Source organism: Marmota marmota, unplaced genomic scaffold (genome assembly GCF_001458135.2).
Source record: "Marmota marmota marmota unplaced genomic scaffold, marMar, whole genome shotgun sequence".
NCBI lineage: Eukaryota > Metazoa > Chordata > Mammalia > Rodentia > Sciuridae > Marmota > Marmota marmota.
Window position 1 is genome coordinate 36,130,905 of NW_025999900.1, and position 19,896 is coordinate 36,150,800.

Sequence of the window (19,896 nt, forward strand, 5' to 3'; positions counted from 1 at the left end):
ATGATATATATATATATATATATATATATATATATATATATATATATATATATAGAGAGAGAGAGAGAGAGAGAGAGAGAGAGGGAACTCTGATCTCTCTTTTTCTTCTTACAAGACACCTTTGCTCACAGATGAGGGCCCCACCCTTATGATCTCATTTAACCTTAATTTATCTCCCTGAATGTCTTATTTCTAAACACAGTCACTTTAGAGGTTAGGACTTCAATGTAATGAACTGGCAGGAGGTAGTGAGAGGAAGAAAAAGTCGTCCTGACATCAAGTCTTTGGGTCACTAAGCTATCAAATCTTTGGGATTATGTGTAATCAGGTCCCTAAAGGGATCCTGAAAAGATCAGATAGAACCATTGTATCTTGCAGGCTATAATTTTAAATAATCTTTTAATGAGGAAAGAATACAAGGTGTCAGCCATATTTTATCTGTATGACAAGATCAAGAGACATTTTAATTTTCTACTTTTTCTTTGCTTTTTTTCTTATACCATGGAACTAATAATTTTATAACCAGAAATAGTAAATGCTCTTATCAAAACGTAAGAGCCTTTCCATTGTGAAGAGTATTCTTTGAAAATGACACCAAAGTGTCCTTGTAAGGGAAAAAGATAAATTACACCCAAAAGTCAGCCCTAGAGCCTGAGCATCAAAGAAATCATCAACACCCAATGAGAGTTTATTCAAACTTCTCTAATCCTTATTGGGTCATTTTGCAACTTGTTTTCAGCATGTTTTAGAATGTCCATATATTTAAAAGAAAATACAGGAAAATCATGTTCTCAAAGATGAAAAAAAAATAGTGTGTCTTCAACACCCTGGCATGTTTGGTTGAGTCCTGGGATGGGCCGCTGTGATGTTCAGGGAGAGACGTTTGTCCTTCTTACTCAGGAGGACAGTGAGTCTCTGTTTTTGCTTCTTCTCCACACTTGAAAGAATTCACAGGAGCAACTGCAGACCTGCTCCAGGCTCGTGCTTATACCAAAAGAAGTAGGTGGAGGCACTGTCTGTGTAAATGCAGTGGATGACAGCGCTGTCTCCCTCCTGGACACTCAGGAAGGAAGCATGCTGCTCTGCCTTCTCTCCTGTGCTTACACCTGGGTAAAAGAGCATCTGGGCATCGTTTCCCAGAGTTTATGTTTTTTCCTGCAGTCATTTCAGGCAGTCTGAAAGAGGCCAACCTCCTGTTCAAACTTGTGATGAATATTAACCAAACACCTTGTCTCCCAAAAGCTTTCAACTCACAGTTCAGCCAGCCGCAAAGAACAGGAACAAAGGCCCAGGCAGTGTCTTCATGGCTTTCCTGTTGGGACTGCAGTCTGCACCCAGTAGAGGAACTTCTATTATCAGGGTCTCTTTTCCTTCCTTCAAGGCACAGCGGTTTCCTAAACCCCCAGCACATGCATCTGCTTCTCTCTGCAGCCTGCTCTCACAGAAGTCAGCCTAAGAGAACCCTCCCTCCATTCTGCATCAGTAGAGACGCTCTGCCATCTTGTGGCCAGATCTGCAACTGCTAACTCAGCTCATCAAATTCTCTCCTATCCTGTGTCTATGGGAAATTCTGACCCACAAAACAGCAGCAGGTCAAATAAAGTAAGTTCCAAGTGTGTCTCCAGTCAGAAATTATGTAGATTGGAAGAAAGCAACACAGTAAAAATGCGGAGATCAGAATTACATCTCATCTTCTCAGTGCACTACTGAGTCATTTTAAATAAATTTCAAGTTTCAGGTTTTCCCATGTTTATTCAACATCATGTTTAGTTTATGTGAAATCAGGAAAATACCATGATTGGGAATGCTCAGCAATTGAGAAGTAAATTTCTTACTCCTCATTCCTCTCCTCCCCCACTTTTTTTTAAATTGGCAAGAGGATCAAACATCCAAATCAATCATCTAGTTTTAGCTCTCATAGATGAAAACTCTGTAGATGACATTTAAACACAAAAACTGGAGTAAAGCACAGAGGCTCACTAAATACATCAGATGCTATTGCAGGCTCTGCCTCGCCAATCTGGTTTAGGTCCCAGTCTTGCCATTTCCAGGACATGGACAGTACCATTGGTCACAACACGAATGCTTCTTTAGTAAAAAGTGACCAAGTTATAGAGAATAGAAGGAAGGAAAAAGGCTTCCATGAGTTAATAATAATATTCTAATCAAAGGAAAAAAGTTAGCTGATAGTGATAAGAAATCTGATATGTACTCTGATATCTTGCTTACTGATAAAACAGAATATCTGAGATTATGGGTATGTGGCTTACTTATTACAAAGAACTGACATTAAAAAGTAGAAACTCAGAAAGTATCAGGCTATGTCCACTTTGCACACCTTATATATCTCAAGACTGATTATGCAGGATCACTTTCCTAACATAGGAATATATGTATATATTTAAAAATACATAATTTAAGCATACTTATTTAAATTTTACATTCTATTACTTATCATTGAATATAAATTCCAAATCCTTCAGCACAATATTTATTGGTTGCATTTTTCCTGCATTTTCTTTGACATATTAGGCCAATATCCTTTTGGAATATGGAATCTATACTGGAAAATACGATTCAATGTGGCACATGGTTCTGCACAATATCTAGAACCCTGGAATAAATATTCCTGGGACAAATCCTCAGCCCTATCACCTTTTCACTGAATCTTGTCTCATTATCAGAAACAATGGTATATAATTGTCCCTTTTTTCTAGTAATGACATGGACTCCAACATACATAAGCAATGCTGAATTTGCCCTCAAATTTTTTCTTACTTTTTATTTTCCTTTGATGTTTTCTTCCAGTCTCTGTGTGAAACACATTATATTTATAAATGTAGGATAATAAATACAATTTAAAATTATTAGTATAAAATGTAAAGTAATGTAAGCCACTAAGCAAGAAAGGCAACTTTGGAACAAATTTCTACATTAATGCACTTTTAAAGTGTCTTTTACTTTTGTATCTGCAAAAAGTTTTGGGAAAACTTATGAAGAACCAACCAATATCACTAAGATCAACAAGCCATTCTTTTTCTTTTAGACTCCTGGAATAATCAAATCAAACTGAGCATGCCCAGGAGCATTCAGTTCTGCTATCTTACCTTATAACATGAGCTCTGTGACTTTAAGCTGAGCACGCCCAGAAATGTGTCTATCATCTTTTTTCTTGAACTATGACCCTGAACTGAGCATGTTAAAAATGTATATTCTGAACTGAGCATGCTCAGTCAGCAGTGTGTCCTCCCCTAAAGTTTCTTCCTATATGAATACTTACAGGCTCTCCAAACTAAAACTCCCATATTTCTGTTCCTCAGGGAGGGCATTGCTTTGAAAATAACCCCAGGCTCTCCTTACCTGCTACAGATGATAAATATTTCTCCATTCTTTTATTTTTTGGTTATGCTTTTGGCTTTGTACTCACCCAGATGCAAACCCATTGTACTTAGTTACAGCAATGGCTGCATTTATTAGCCCTCTGTCTACTTACTCTTAAGAACAGCAGCCCTGGAGGGGTGAAATCATGTGTGTTTGCAGGTCTCAGTCACATCCACCCCCACACCAGCAAGGAAGACCAAATCAGGAAAAACTCCTGCTCAGGACAATGCCAGATATCCCCCATTCACTAGATAATTATAAACTGTACCCAGGGGAAGCTGGGGGTGCAAGGGACAGAACTGTGACTTGCAGAATCCCTTCTGCAGAACAACTAGATCAGGAGCAGACAGCAGGAAAGAAGTAGCATGTCTTTCCTCCACACTGATAGCCTCTGAGGCAACTTTCCTCTTAAGCTCTGTCCTTTATAGCAAACACCAAAGAAATGGGCATCTCTCCCCAGAGCTCTGATCAGACCAGCCTCTGACCAGGAAGTGGGTCTCACAGAGGTGCAGATCTGTGATGAGCTCCCAGTTTATTCAAGGCTTTATGTTTCACTCTCTGGAATCCCACAGTTTAGCAAGGTCAGGACCAAACATCTGATATATTACCTCTTGTAAACTTTACTGCCCTGTGAAGAAAGAAGGTTTGTGGCCCTCATCTCATAGGTGAATAAACTAAAGCCAAGGAGAAATATTTATCCAAGGTCACAGTTCTAGTAAATGGCTAAAAGGCTAAAGGTAAGGAGGCCATGTGACCTGTCCTAAGCTTGCCGCTTGACACATCATTGTGGACATCATTCTGGAGAACACTGGCAACATCACACTGTATCTCTGCTGCCTTTCTTGGGTCTTGGACTCACTCTGGACCATCTGTTTAGGATTGGTACTTCATTAACGCTCCTGACCATTGAGCTTCAGGATGCCCCTCACACTTTTGTTAGGTACATCTTCATCATATGTGACTAAACAGGAATATCCTGCCAAATCCTAATAATTTCTCTCAGATATGAACTAATAGGTAATTTTATTTTTTTATTTTTGCTTTCCTAAAATTCACAATTTTTCTAAAACTAAGATTTCTTTTATAAGTAGAAGATATTACTTGAAATTTTGTAGCCATTGAAGTTCTTCTCCTATGAGAAGAACTTCAATGCATGGATAACTGAAATGTCATTATGACTGAAGAGCCAACTAGATATATCAGGCCAGCACATGGAGGTCAAGAAGTAAGACAAAACTTACAGTTTCCACTGAGAAGGATGTTGGCATCTACATAGAGCATAGAGAAAGGCTTTACTTTGATACTTACTCTGTAACACTGTAACACTGTCACCTCTTACATATTCAATTATCTTTTCTTTATGGAAGCTGTCACTTTCTGTTTGCTCAGCATTGGCATTCATCACATCATTTGCTTCCCAAAATAACCATTTTGGTTGATGCTGCCAATACCCATAGGAGAAATGATGAAATTAAGCATTAAAATTATTAAGTAATCTTTCCAATACCACCAAGCTAATGAGCACCAGGCAAGAAATGCAACCCACAGATATGGTGTCAAGAATGTGGCTGCACTGCTGTGCTAAAGGAAGATGTGACCGATCTCGAAGAGTTCCAATAAGAATTAAATGAAAACATACATGCAAATCATCTAGAATAGCTTCACAGTGTGAGGCACTCAACCAGATCCTCCCACATAAAATATCGGGGATTGGGAGACTCAGTCAGAAATTGTAGTGAAATCTATTTAAAAGGCAAAGCTCATAACATTCTTCTGCAGTGAACTTTGCACTTACAGAGCAGAATTTTATTTAGAAATCCATGGTCTATGTTGCTTCTTACTGTGAGAACTCAGTGCATTGCAAAATTGGGATGTTGTAAGGTGGAATATAACACAAAAGACATCGATAACACAATGTTCCCTATGATAACTTATGACTTATTCTTTTTTCTTTTGTACTAGGAATTGAATCCAGGAGTGCTGAATCCTGAGTCACATCCCCATCCCTTTATATTTTTTTTATTTAGAGACTAAGTCTCACTAAGTTGCTGAGGCTGACTTTGAACTTGTGATCTTCCTGCTTCAGCCCCCAAAGTCGCTTGAATTACAGGTATGTGCCACTGTGCCTGGCCATCAATAACTCTTGTTCCCACTTCTCAAGATACCTGTTTAATACAATAAAGAGTAGAATAATAAACACAATTTCACTTGTCAGAGAAAAGCCTCCCACCTTGTGTAACATGTTAAGCTTAATTTCCGAAGTATCCAACTACTCTCCAGCTCAAAACACCTCATATATTGCATCTGTCATTCAGGTCAGTCACTTTCACATCTGGAAGGGCAATAGACCAAAAACCAGCCAGCCCTCCTGAATCCTCTCTGGCTGCATCCTCTCTGATCGACTGCTATGGGAAATTCACTGGCTTTGGTTCAGCAAGCTCCTGTTGCCAGTAGGCTTCACCACCTTTTAACCCATGAACACTAAAGGCAGCTAGCTAGGTCAGTGAAAATCACAGAATATTTTATCTGGACACAAGGTGGCAGTGCTTCAGCCAGAACTGCTCCCTTTCTCCACACAGGGAGGATGCTAGAGCCTGATTTTCAAAGAAGGAAAATAGATTTAGACAAAGTTTTCACAAACTAGTGACATTTGGGTAAAGACATGGAGGGAGTACAATGGTACACCATATGGATATTTCAAGGGCTAGCATTGCAGGCAGAGAGTAAAGGCAAAGGGCAAAGGTACTGATATGGAAACATGCCTAGGAAGTTTCAGGAGTAATCCTTCCCTCTAGTCCCTCATACTTTCCAGCACGCTGTCGTAAAAGAGATTGGCTAATGCACACAGCACTGCTAACTGGTTAGTTGATGACTGTTTTAACCTATTATCCCTTGGGGGAATTTGTACCTGGTTTGGCATCTTTTTCTTCAGTTCCCTTGAGCTCCTTTTGCAATCAGTAATGTCACCATCACTGAGACATCCAGCCATCCTGCTGTGGGGCCATTGCTTCTCCAAAGGCAAGACCTTGTTCTTTGGATACCTCTAGGACACTGCAGCCTGGATGACAACAAAAGTTAGAGATGCTCTTCAAAATAAGGAAAAGTTAGGTCTTCTCTCATAAATATTAAAAGTAAAAACAAAAAAACCTATCACATAGGGTGTTGATGTGTAAATTAGATAATGATTCTGAAATGTAATACAGTGCCTCATATATGGTAAGCCCAATAAATATCAACATTGTTTTTTCCTAGTAAAACCTGCTTTTCCTTCAGTGCCCAAGTCTGTGATTTGCTAATGTTTTTTTCTTCTTTCCACATGTTAAAAGCATCTGGCAAAGCTTCCCCTGGAGGTCATTATTATTTTTCCCTAAATTGTTGGGGTCATATCCTCCTGACAACATTAATATACTCAGGATGCTGAAAGAACACAGAAGAACACTCAGATGGACATTTATTTAATTTCCCCAATGAATAATGATACTAAGAGCTTTTGTGTGCTTATTAGATATAGAGGATCATATTTCTAAAATGGCTAAGTATTTGCCATTTTTATTGTTTCTTTTCTTATTGGTTTTTAAGAACATCCTGCATTTGAGTTCTTTTTCAGAAATATGCATTGCAGAGCAGGCACCATGCTATGCATCTATAGTCCCAGTCTCTGGGGAGAGTGAGGGTTGAGGATTCCTCAAACTCAGGAGTTCAGGGCACAGCAAAATAGTGAAAATCTGCATCAAACCAGGAAAAGTAAGATGTATCACAACTACAGTTTTTCAATCTGTGAATGAACTTTCCACCTTCTTTACTTAATTTAGTAAAGTAGAAGGTTACAAGGTTAACATACATAAATGAGTTGCTTTCTCATACTCTAATAATGATTCTGCTGAAAAAGAAATTAGGAAAACCATCCCATTCACAATAATATCAGTAAAATAAAATAAAATAACTTGGAATCTGATCTAACAATGGAGCTGACGAACCTCTACAATGAAAATAGAGCAATGAGGAAAGAAAATGAAGAAGACTTTAGAAGATAGAAAGAATTCCCATGTTCTTAGATAGGCAGAATCAATATTGTCAAAAAGGCCATACTATCAAAAGCACTATACAGATTCAATGTAATTCCCATAAAAATACCAATGGCATTCTTCAAAAAACTAGAAAAAAAGAGTTTAAAATACAAGAATAATTATAAGAGACCCAGAATAGCTAAGAATCCTGAGCAAAAAAGATCAGTACTGAAGGCATCAAATGCCAGACCCTAAATTATACTACAGAGCTATGGTAACAAAACAGCATGGTATTGGCACCAAAACAGATTACAAAGACCAGTGGAATAGACTAGAAGACAAAGAGACAAACTCACATAGATAGAGTCACCTGATACTCAACAAAGTTGCCAAAAACGCATGTGGAGAAAAGACAGCCATTTTAGCAAATGATGCTGGGAAAACTGGACATCTGTATGTAAGGAATGAAACTTGATCTCTGTCTCTCACCCTGTTGGTAAATGGATGGAACTGGAGAACATCAGGCTAAGTGAAATAAGCCAGACCTAGGAAGTCAAGGGTCAAAATTTTTCTGATATGTGGAAGCTAGACCAAAATAAGGACAAGAAAAGAAAAGAAAAAGGAGGGGAAGGAAATCTCATGAGAATAGAAGGGAGATCAGTGGAATATATGAAGGGGTCTTAGGGGGAAGGAGGAGAGATGGGAAAAGAACACTGGGATGAATCTGACCCAACCTTCCTATGTATGTATATGAATATACGATAGTGAATCTCACCTTTACATATATCCACAAAGCACTAATTTTAAAAAAGAAAAATATAAATAAATAGAATAAAGATCAGTTAGAGTAGAGGAAAATGAATAGGGAGAGGGAGGAGTAGAGGGAAAAGAGAAGTATTGGGCATTGAATTAGAGCAAATTATATTCCATGCATGTATAATTATGTCCAAATGAACCTTAATATTATGTATAACTAAAATAAATTAATTTTAAGAGTGCAAAAAATGTGATTTTTTTTTGAGACAGAGTCTGGCTAAAGTTATTCAGGCTGGACTTGAACTTACAATCCTTCTGCCCCAGCTTCCCAAGTACTGGGAGGCTCAGCTATATGCTAGCATGGGCTGTTGTGCCCTGGTTTAAGAGCAATTCCTAATAAAACACAATTTAAAACATATTTCATGTTCATAGGAAGCTATTTTGAATTTCTTTAGTCACTTTAAAAATGCTTTTTTTGTAGAAGCAATGTTGACTTCTATGCTTCTAATGAGAAGTCAGGCATTATTTATAATGTTGTTTCTCAGAATATACTGTACAAATTTCCTCTGCCTTGTTGGCAAAATTTTAGTGTTATCGTTTTTCTCTTAACTGGGTACCCCAAATGTGGATTTGCCTTAATTTTTTTCAAAACCAGAGTAGTGGACTTTCAAAATTTCTTATTCAACTTCCTGACCTTGCACATAGCATTGTTTATGACTGAGGAAGGTTATGTGTGCCAGAAGGTGGAGATTCTAGTTATGGGCAGAGATTATGGAGTGGGTAACAGAATAGATAGTGGTAAAAACAGCTGCAATCACATGACAATTTGTGGAAACAAGGACTATAATAGTTATGAAACTTCTTTTTTATTTTAACATGAATATATTCAGATAAATATTAAGCATGGTTTATTCTCCTCCCATTTCCTTCATGTACTAGCCTAAAGTATACTAATGAGAGTTAATCCTATATCTCTTTATCTCTAATAGTTAAGTTACAGGATATCAGTGGGAGAGTGTGATTGAGAGACACGGGGAATAACTATCACCCTGAGATGGATAAATGAATTTTGAATCCTTGGGGGGAGGGTTAGCATGTTTTTGGTTGAGTGAGACGTAGTGACATCATATAAGCTGGAGGTTTATATGATAGTTTTTCATTGTCTCCTTGAACAGTAAGTGTTGTTAAAGATGGTCCATATGGATGCCAAGCTCACAAGGAGGTGCTATGGCAGGTTTGTATTGTCTCAGTTAAACTATATGGAAATATTTTCCTAATACTTGCTTCCCAATATTGTTCTGGTTAAGCACTGATCACTAAAGAAATGCACAAGACCTGGAAGGTGGGCAGCAATCCTTCCCTACAGGCACTGCAAGTTTGGAGCTTTAGCCATGGGAGGCAGCTCAAACACATGCTGTGATCTGCCAGCTCATCTTACTGTAGATTTACAGCTGTTTCACTTCCCATCACACCTCCTCCTGAAGCTCCTCTTTGTCCAGTAGTGTGATGGCAAATGAACTGCTTCACCTAAAAGTCATAGACCAAATAAGACTGAAGGAGGTACCGGACAGGTAAGTTTTAGATTGTTCTTGTGCCTTCCTATTGCCCTCATGGGTTCCACTATATCCTTACAAGTCACGGTTCATCCAATTTCATGTCCTCCTCCATTTTTTCATGCCTAAATCTAGTCTAGCAGACCTTTGGTAAACTCAGGCTCAATAAGATTTGCAAAGACAATAGCTTGGCAGAGACTCTATCACCAGCTCCAGATATTGACTGAAATCTAATCCTTAATAAGTAATCTCTTTTTCTCTATCACCCATGGTGGTTATTCTCTGATTGTACCGAACTAACACAAAGTCTACGGGGAAAGAGCTAAGAAAACAATTTTCATTTCTATTCCAAATAAGTAGATCAAGATTTGTGCTGTGAACATCTTTAAGGGAAACTACCACTTTGAATTATGATAGGGCAAGTTATTTGAACTTTAGATAAGTTTAAGCATGTTCTGTATGATCTATTTTAAGTCAAACATTGAAGACTGAGAATGTATTAGAAGAAAGTTGCTGCAGAGACCTCTTTCCAAATGGGATAGAAACAGTTTTTACTTTGAATTGAATCTTCTGATCTAAACCACAGAGTAGGCAGCCACAGTCACTACCTTCTTGTCTGGGCTCTGCAGGTGCATCTCAGCTGGCTTCTGCAGCAGGGGTCCATCTCCTTATGCAGCTCCTGAGTTTTTGTTCAGCTTTTACTATCAATTTAAACACTGTGGGTCCCGAGAGAGCACAGAAATACTTTGCTGAGTCTTCCCGCTGGAAGGGTGAAATGATAAGGCTGATGGATTTAGCTGTTTTCCTGAACCAAACAGAATAGTGACCTCTTATTTCACTGAAACCAGGAGAGCTCTGACGAATAAGGAAAATGATCTCTCCACTGGGAAGTTGTTTGTACCAAAATATAACGTATGCACTCCAACTCGTTTCATAGGAACAGTCCAGGGTGACTGCTTCTCCCTCCTGACCAGATATGACTGGCTGGACTTGAGTCACTTTCTGGGCCACAATGAATCCTGTGGGAACAATCAGAAAACAGAAATCCTCTGATGTAGTGAATAAATCATTATAAGCATAAGACTAATTTAGGACCCCAAACCAAAACAAACTGGAGCCATAGATTGCTTTCCTCCATTCCCCGTTTCCTCCTTGAGGCCACATGGAGCACCATATGCCCGTGTGCAGTCCTTTCCTCCTTAACATCCTTAGCCATGTTTGAACCAAACATACTGGAGTAGGAGTAGATAAAGGCCATGGACACCCACAGCAGGCGGGAGAGCGGCATGTGGCTCATATTCCTCTGCACAGAAGTGTTATTTCTGCCTCAGACCCAGAGTTCAGTGCCTGAGAGCCTGGCAGTGTACATATGTACTTCCTGGGTTCCCATGCTACACCCCCAATAGGAAATGGGGTTCTTACATTTATAGACCACAAGGTCCGTGCATAGTTGAGAGAAAAAGTGTGGTTCACCCCAAACTGTTACTTTGCCTACTTCTCTTTCCCTGGTAACTAAGTTAGACAGAAGCTACACAGGGAGCATGAGAAAAGTCATTAGTGTTGAGGGTTAGAGCTGAGAGACCTGCAGACAGAACAGGTTTACACACGTTGATGTTATTCAGTGGAATAATTTGGAGCATCCACTGAAAGTAGAATTTATTATAAGTCTATTCATGGGTCACTAATTTAACACATATTTACTTTTCTCCATTCAGAAGCTATGAAATTTAAAAGAAGAAAATCTTCTTGGGCCTTTGTCTTCCTCCATGAAAGGCAATGTTAATCAAAATAATTATAGAATCACTTCTTCTTTACTGAGTTCTGGAGACTGTTTAAATTCTACAACTATTAAAGATACATCTAAGTCAATGATAAAGGTCAGTCCTTCTGAGTTTAGCAGCTATTCAGTTGATTATGTTTTATAAAAGTATAACAGGAATGAATTATTATTTTTTCAAAATGTGATGTTGCATTTTATTTCCTACATCTGAAAGAGGATGTTTAGTCCTTCTTATTTCCACAAAAGCAATTGTACTTATTAGATTGTGTTTTGAAGAACTGTCTTTGTATCACATTTTCTATCCCATTGATCTGAATTATTCACCCTCACTTGTTAAATTTTGTATATTTTTCTCTCTGTTTTTATTTTTAAAATAGTGTCCTGATAAGCATGCCAGGTCTTTCTGTGACACAAGGTTATAATCTACTCCTGCAGAATGTGCTGATTGACTGCAATGGCTTAGGGGCCTGTCAACACCACAGAACTTGGTGACTAAATTTCTGCATGCTGCTATACGATGGTGTGGAACATAGTTGTTGATCTTCCTTTTGGTCCCATTGTTTTACTGGATGAATGAATATAAAGAGACCAAAAGGCTAATAGAGAAGAAAGTTACAGACACGTTCTTAAAACAGCTCTAATTCCTTGATACAGGTTTAAATATCAGATCAGTTCGTGGTGCAGGGAAGCATTTATAATAAATTGAGCTATACTCCTCTGTCCCATTTCTCTCTAGGTGCTGATAGGCAGGTGATTTGCAATTTTATAGCATTTGTCCTGAAGCTGGTGGACACTAGGATGCCCACTGAAGCCAGGAGAGCAGCATGACTGCAGAATTACCCTCTGTTGATCTGTTCCTGCTCTGTGCTGCTGGCAGTTGCAGGCGCAGGGTCTCAGAAGCAAGTGGCAACTGCCTCTGAAATGTGGTTTCCAGGAGGGTCTTGTTTGGATGTGTCCTGATTAGCATGCCAGGTCTTTCTGTGACACAACTGTGACTCAGTTGCAAAGTTTGTCCCATCCTTGACACTGTTCTGCCCTTTCTTGTGATGTAACTGGTAGATGATATTTGGTAAAGGATTAAGCTTAAGGTTTAAGGAAGCATTTGAAGAAGAGTGATCATTTAAAAATCTCCAACATTAGTTAATTAGCCTGAGATCTCAGGGGCTTATCTGAAACAAAATATGAATTCTGACTGTGACTGCAAGTATTCTCTCAGGTTTTGATTGATCTCTTGCCTCCCGTCAGACCCTGCAGTGAAACATGCTCACCACTTTTTGGTTTCCTTACAGAATCCCTCACTGCCTGTCCTTCCCACTCACCCAAACCATGGGACTGAAACCTTCACAGAGGCACAGCATCTGCTCAGACAAAGGAGATCCAAACAGGTTCCTTAGTTTTGAAATCTCTGTATGACAGAAGTGACAATGGCAGCAGAAGTACCATCATATTATTTATAATGTAACTCTGTGCTTAGTTTAATTAGAAGTCCTGGAAGGAAGAGGGAAGGGAGAGTGGTGGACCCCTGATTCCCAACATGCAGCCATGTTGTTTCCAAGTGCACGTCTGTGGTCCGCAACAATCCTGCTACTCTTGTTAGAGTTTTCAGGAAGACAAAACCTCTCCCCAAATGCCATTTCTTCTGTGAAACATTCAAAACTGATAATTGTATAAATGTAACAAAAATATTTCCTTCTTTCGACATTAAATTGAGTTAAGATTCTCCTCCACTTTATGCTGAAAATTTATCTGGAGAAGAAGTTTCTATTAACTCCTAAATTCCAAAAACATACTTTTGTTTGTCTGCCCCATAAAAAAACCCAAATGGAAACACTTGAGTTATTTCATGGAAATCTGTCCTCAGCCTCTCCCTGGTTTCTTTACAAAATTTCCAAACCCACATACCACATGAAGGTACAGAATCAGGTTCCGAGATCTTCTCAAATCTCCCCATCTTTTACATTGATGATGCCTCAGCTCTAATGCTGACCACAAATTTCAACCTAAGCATTGCACGCTATTTTATTCTTATATATTTCAAACCAATGAAAGCTACTCCAATCATATGTAAAAACTATTCCAAATTCATTATCCAACTTTTAAAACTCCTAGAAAAGATGGTAAAACAAACTGTGAGTCAAGGAAGTTCACATACAATGTCTATGGCACATCTCCTATTGGTAAGAGCCAATTGATTTGGGTTTTCTTTTTCATTTTCTCTTTCTGTGTATTGAAAAACTGTGCACTGTGGACTGGGCAGGGAGCTTCTGGCTTGTGTGTTTCAGGTGGGCCAGTCTTCACATTTTGTTTTGTTTTATTTTGAGACAGGCTTTCACTTTGTTGATCTGGCTGGCCTTGGAGCCCTGGACCTGAGATCTTCCTTGCTAGGCCCCCAGAGTGGCTGGAACTACAGGGGCACTCCACCCCACCAGCTGGGTATCTTTTAATTCATAAACTCATTAAAATTTTTTATCAAAGGAAAATTGTTGATATGTATGTAGCCTAAGGAGAATATATCTTGCAAAAAAGATATTAATAAGGATTCCAGTCTCCATTTGGTGGGCAGATGGAGATCATAGAAATTTTAGCTGTTGTAATTTTTTTTTAAAAAATTTTATTACATAAGTCCCATAAGCAAAAGTATAGAAAATTATGTAATGAACTCCTTTTATCCAGGAATATGAGTAAACACATAGTAAATTTTGTTATGTTTTATTTTTCTTCATTTTTCTCAAGCGTTACAGACAGAGGTAAAGGAGTGTCTGCTTTTCCTTCTTCTCTTCCAAAGAAGTAGTCACGACTAGGAAGGTTCCCTAAAGGTCCTTTTACATTTTACCCTTACAGCTATTTATCATTAAACAATACCTCGAGTTGTGTTTGCATTTTGAGGTTTCTCCTAAATAGTTCTATGCACTATATAACATTCTGACATTTGCTTTTTATATTCAACACCATGTTTTTAAGATTCATCTTATGAAAATATGTGTGAGACCACTTATTTGCTTGAAATAGCTGTGTATTTGCATTGTATGAGTAAACTACCCTTGTCCATCCCATTATTGATGGATTTTTACTGTTATTTTTAAATACTGTTACATCCTTGTAAATGTCTCCTGTTCACATACATGAATTTCTTTAATTTAGATATCAGGAATTGAAATGGATGGATTTTTAGATTTGTATCTTTTAACTATTTAGGCTAATTGTTTTCCTAAATGGCTGCATAAACTGTTCTCCATGTGGTTGTTTTTCTCCTCTGGAAAAGTAAAATGGCCCCCTCTTCCCATATGCTTGACAACTTGATCAGACTTTGATTTTGTTTATCTAATATAAATAACATAGTAATTACTCTTCTTTCACCTTAATTTTCTGTAATAATGTAGGTGGAAGTGAATGTTTTATATGTCACAATCCCATTTCTCTTTACATTTTCTTTGAACTGCCTTTTATAATCTTGTTTATTTATTTTCTATTTTGAGTATTTTTCTTATTTATTTACAACAGTTCCTTATCTAAGATTAATTCCTGCTATTTTCTTGGTTATGTGGTTGGCAGATATAAAAAAAAATTGTCTTATTTTCAATTTTGGTAAGAAATTAGATTTTCCTTATAAATTCTCTGGGTTGTCTCTAATTATCAAATAATTTTGATAAGTATAAACCTATTTAATTTTATAAACTACTTCTCCTGTTCCATTTGGTAGTATATATCTTTCAACAAAGTTGTTTCTTTTCCTAAGAGTTTTGAATTTTATTGGTTCAAATTGCATGTAAACGTCTCTTAAAATTTTTAACTTCCACTACAGATAGGTCTGCTTTTCAGTATTTCATATCACTGTTTTTATTTGTTTTCCAGTTTTCCAATGAGGATATATCATCAACTTGGTGGCAAAAGACAACACAAATTTATTCTCTTAGCATTCTGAAGGGTACAAATCCTAAGTCAGTCTCTTTAGGCTAAAATCAAGGAATAATCCAACATTTGAATTCCAATTTTAGAGGCTGTCTTCATTTCCACATTCATTGCAGGGCTTTTGTTGTTGCTGTTCTGACTCTACTATCTGTCTCTCTCTAATAAGGCTCCTTGTGATTAGTCTGGGTCCACTGGGTAATCCAGGATAATTTCTCCATCTCAAGATCTTTGAATTAATCACTCCTGCAAGTTCCCTTTTGCCATATGGTATTCTGTTGAATTGTGTCCCTCCAAATCCGTATGTTGAAGTCCTAATTTTGATTACTAATGAATGTCATCTAATTTGAAAATAAGATTTTTGCAGATATAATTAGTTTCAATGAGGTCATACTGGGGTAAACTGGATCCTCAGTCTAATATGACTAGTGTCTTTATAAAAAATGTAATATCATGTGAAGAGACAGGGACACACACACAAGAGGAATGATGGGAAAATACCCAGGAAGAACATGAGCATCTACAAGCCTGAGACTACCAAAGCTAGCAGAGATGTTGGGACAGACCTTCCCTAAAGTCTTCAAGGGGCATAGACTTTATTTCACATGTCTTGCCTCCAGCATTGTAAGACAACGAATTTCTATTGTTTTGACTCCCCCAACCTGTGGCACTTTGTTATGACAGCCTTAGGAATCTAATACACCATGTAGGGCTACAAATTCACAAACTTTGGGGATTATGACATGGGCAGCTTAGGGGCCATCATTCAGCCCCTATTTTCTGTTTTCCATTATCAACATTACCAAATATTTTATTTTTTATTTTTTATTTCTTCAAAAATAATGAGCCTTGGATTTCCCCTTCTGTTACTTTGCTTTTGTTCCCTATTTGATTAATATCTGTACACTTTATTTTTTGCTGAAGTATAAATTGTAATATAAAATAAATGTCAGAAAAGTATCAGATTACAGGAGACTTGAAAACTACAAACAGCCTTGAAAACCACACTCCTTTCAAGAAATAGAACATTTTCTTCCTTTCTGAATTAAGATCCTTTATGTCCAAACAACTCCTGCTCCATAATTATGACTGCTTTTCTCCTTGGTTTCTCCATGGTTAGGTTTGCCTATTCTAGAATTTGACATAAATGGAATCAAACAGTATGCAGCATTTTATGACTGGAAATTTTGCTAGGTATAATGTGATCAATATTTATTTGTGTATAATTATATAATTAATTATTCAGTCAATTTTATACATGATTAATATTCAATTGTATGTGTACAGCACAGTTGATTTAATCTCTTCTTTGTGGGCAGTTTCTCTATTGATTGCTCTTACGAAGAATGCTGCTATGAACATTCTTAAACCAGTATTTCATGAACACAAGTTTTCATTTCTTTGAGAAAATGCCTAGAAGTGGTACCCTTGGGTTATGATAGATCTATCTTTCCTATTTTTGTTTTAATAAGAATCTGCTGAAATGATTGCCCAGTTTACATTCCTAAGAGCAATGTACAAGAATCTAATTGTTTCACATGCTTAACTTGGATTTTTAAATACTTTTAGACTCACACAGAAGGTACAAAAACAATGCAGACTGGTCTTGTACATTCATCTTTCTTCAATAATGACATATTGTTTAATCATAGCTACACACCATTTTCCTTATGTATCATTATCAAAACAAGAAAATTGATATTTATACAATATTATTCATTAAAATGCAGAACTTGTTCTGACTAATCAATTTGTGTTTCTCTTTGTGTGTGTGTGTGTGTGTGTGTGTACAATTCTGTGAAATTTTGTCTCATGCATAGGGCTTTGTAACCACCACTACAATCAGGACCCAGAATGGCTCTATCAGCATAAAAACACTGCTCATGCACACCCTTCTCACAGGCGAACTATGGCTCCCTGCCCTTATCTACATCCCTATATATATATTTTTCCATTTAAAAATTTTACATAAGTCAAATATGCATTCTGTGTTTATTTTTAATTACTTTTTGAGATTACTTTTTTCACTATGATGCCCATGATTCTCATTCAAGGAAGCATACACATTTTTAGATCTATTATTTGTGTTACCTGTATCATTAGCTTAGCCCATTTTATTGCTGTATAGTATTTCATACAAATTCATAGAATTTATTTATAGAAATAAACCATAATTCATAACTCTATTCACCATTTAGTGAACATTTTATTGTTTCCAATTTGGGAATGTGGATTATTATGGATAAGACTACCTTAAACAAAAGTCCTTCTGTTATAGATAATTATTTTCATTTCTTGTTGATGAATATGTGGGAATGGAATTTCTGTCCATATGATAAATCATTTTATTAAAAAACTGCCAAAAGACTTTCTAATATGGTCAGATCAAATGCATTCTACCAGCAATGTATAAAGAGCCACTTGACCTAGAACTGATTAAATAGTGATGACAACCCCAAATACTTTATTGTGAAAAAATTTCTGCAGGTTGGTTACTCATTAAATTGAGTTTTTTTAATTTACTTTAACAACTACCCTTTCATGCACCTGCACTAGTGAATCCATACATTTACTTCATCACCTATCTGTGCAAATGAAAGCCAGTCTGTGCTTCTGCCAGTCTAACCCCTGCAGCAGGGCTTTGCTGGGGCCTCAGCTGCAGGTTTGAGTTCAGGCTGCAGGTGCCTGGAGAGCACTGTGCTCTTGCTGCACAGAAGTAGGTGGCTGAATCTCCAGGTTGAGAGTCCGTGATGTGCAAGGAGATATGTTTAGCACTTTTGTTGAAGAAAACTGTGAATCTTCCAAATTCTTCTTTTATTCTAATTGAACTGATGGCTACCAATAATGCTGGGCCTTTACCAGGGAATTGCCGATACCATCCGAAGTAGTCAAATACACTGTTCTCATACAAACAGTTCAGCTCTAAAATCCCTCCTTCCTGGACAGTCAGAGATTGAGGACTTTGCTTCACTTGCTGCTGGTCACTTTTTCCCTTCTGTTGGCCACTCACCCCTGCTTGGAAAGATGACAAAAAGTCATTAGGCCAACAAATTTATATTTCCCTCTTAAATCTCCTACCTGCAAGATTTGCCTGTGTCTCAATTTTCCATCTCCCGGTATTAATCACATGAGCTGGGGCTTTTCCTCCACAACTCACAGGTGAGGTGAAGGCCTAGGATTAAAAGTGATGCTCCCAGGATCTTGTCCATTCCTCCAGGAGCCACAGCCCAGTGAGAACTCAGCTGGTCTTCTAGTCTCCCCAGACAGCTGAGCTTCACCCTAAGTTTGCGAGCACTGCAATTCTATCAACAGACTCCACCTTTGCACAAGTAAGTTTGCTGAAACCTTTCTGACAAGGAAGCACTTCCTGTTTTGTCCAAATTTAGAATTGTTGAAAATACATTTAGGGGGAATCAAAAATCCCCTCCTTACACATGGATAAGGATAAGTTTAAAATTCCTCTCTGCTAATCCCCTTCTACCTTTACTTCATTTCTCCTGGAATATTAAAAATCATACTCTATGACAGTTGGGTACATCAGTAGAAATCATTTTATATGACAGTAGTGGAAGAGAGAGAATCCCCTGAAGCCACAAGATTAGCAAGAATAGAGGAATTTCATTTTTATTACAAATACTAATAAAATTTTGGGGGACACAATGGGCATAATACTCCATTGCTAGCTAAGAGTGTGGATCAGAACACGCAGAATAAAACTGGTTCCTTTCTCCTCAGGGAACTTCAATGTGCCTATATTTTACATTACCCTACAAAATGTTAGAAGATAATTAAATAAATGTCAATTTCTTTGTAGTATAAAATGTGGATGAGGGAAATTAAATATTTCTAAGAATATACCTGAAGTAAGAAACTAGGAAATACTGGGATTATCTTCTCTGGAAGAACTCTGATCTTCAGATAGACAAAAGACTTGAAAAACTTCCAAACTTCAGAAGATATGAGGCTAAAGTTGCCACCCAATAATTCAGAGTTTGGGTAACTCTTTTTCTGAGTTTGAATAAGTATTTAATGCTTTATTCACACTTTATTCTCATGGATGAATTATGAGCATATAAAGAATCAATTTGACCTTAGAGTCAGAAACTGAGAATACATTCTAAAGTAATCCAAAACATAGGGATGGGTTATATTATAAGTAATAGAAGTTAAAAATATTAAGGAAGATATTATTATTACTAAAGAGAGTATTTGATGTCTTCTCAAATCTAATCAAGGAGAAATATCATCCCAGTGCAATTGGAGATGATGGTCCACATTCCTCAATCTGTCTCTTCCCATTTCATTCTGATGTCCTAGAATTTTGTACTACTTTTGTAGATTTTAAACTTTTCTTTGTCATTTCCTCATGTGTTCATTTATTCGACATGTATTCAACATAGGATAGCACCCTGTTATGTATAGGAGATGTTTCAAGATTTCCTGTGTATGCATGAAACAGCAAATAATACTGAACTCTCTCTCTACTATTTTTTCCTATACATATACACCTATG

At 37.3% G+C, this 19,896-nt stretch overlaps 1 gene segment (V, D, J or C); it reads right to left on the minus strand.

The window, feature by feature from the left end:
- Window positions 1-17,705: 17,705 nt before the first annotated feature.
- Window positions 17,706-18,669, minus strand: LOC107144057. The segment is given in 2 exon segments: window positions 17,706-18,395; window positions 18,541-18,669. Coding segments are annotated over 2 exon segments (483 nt in total).
- Between the last annotated feature and the right edge of the window lie 1,227 nt (window positions 18,670-19,896).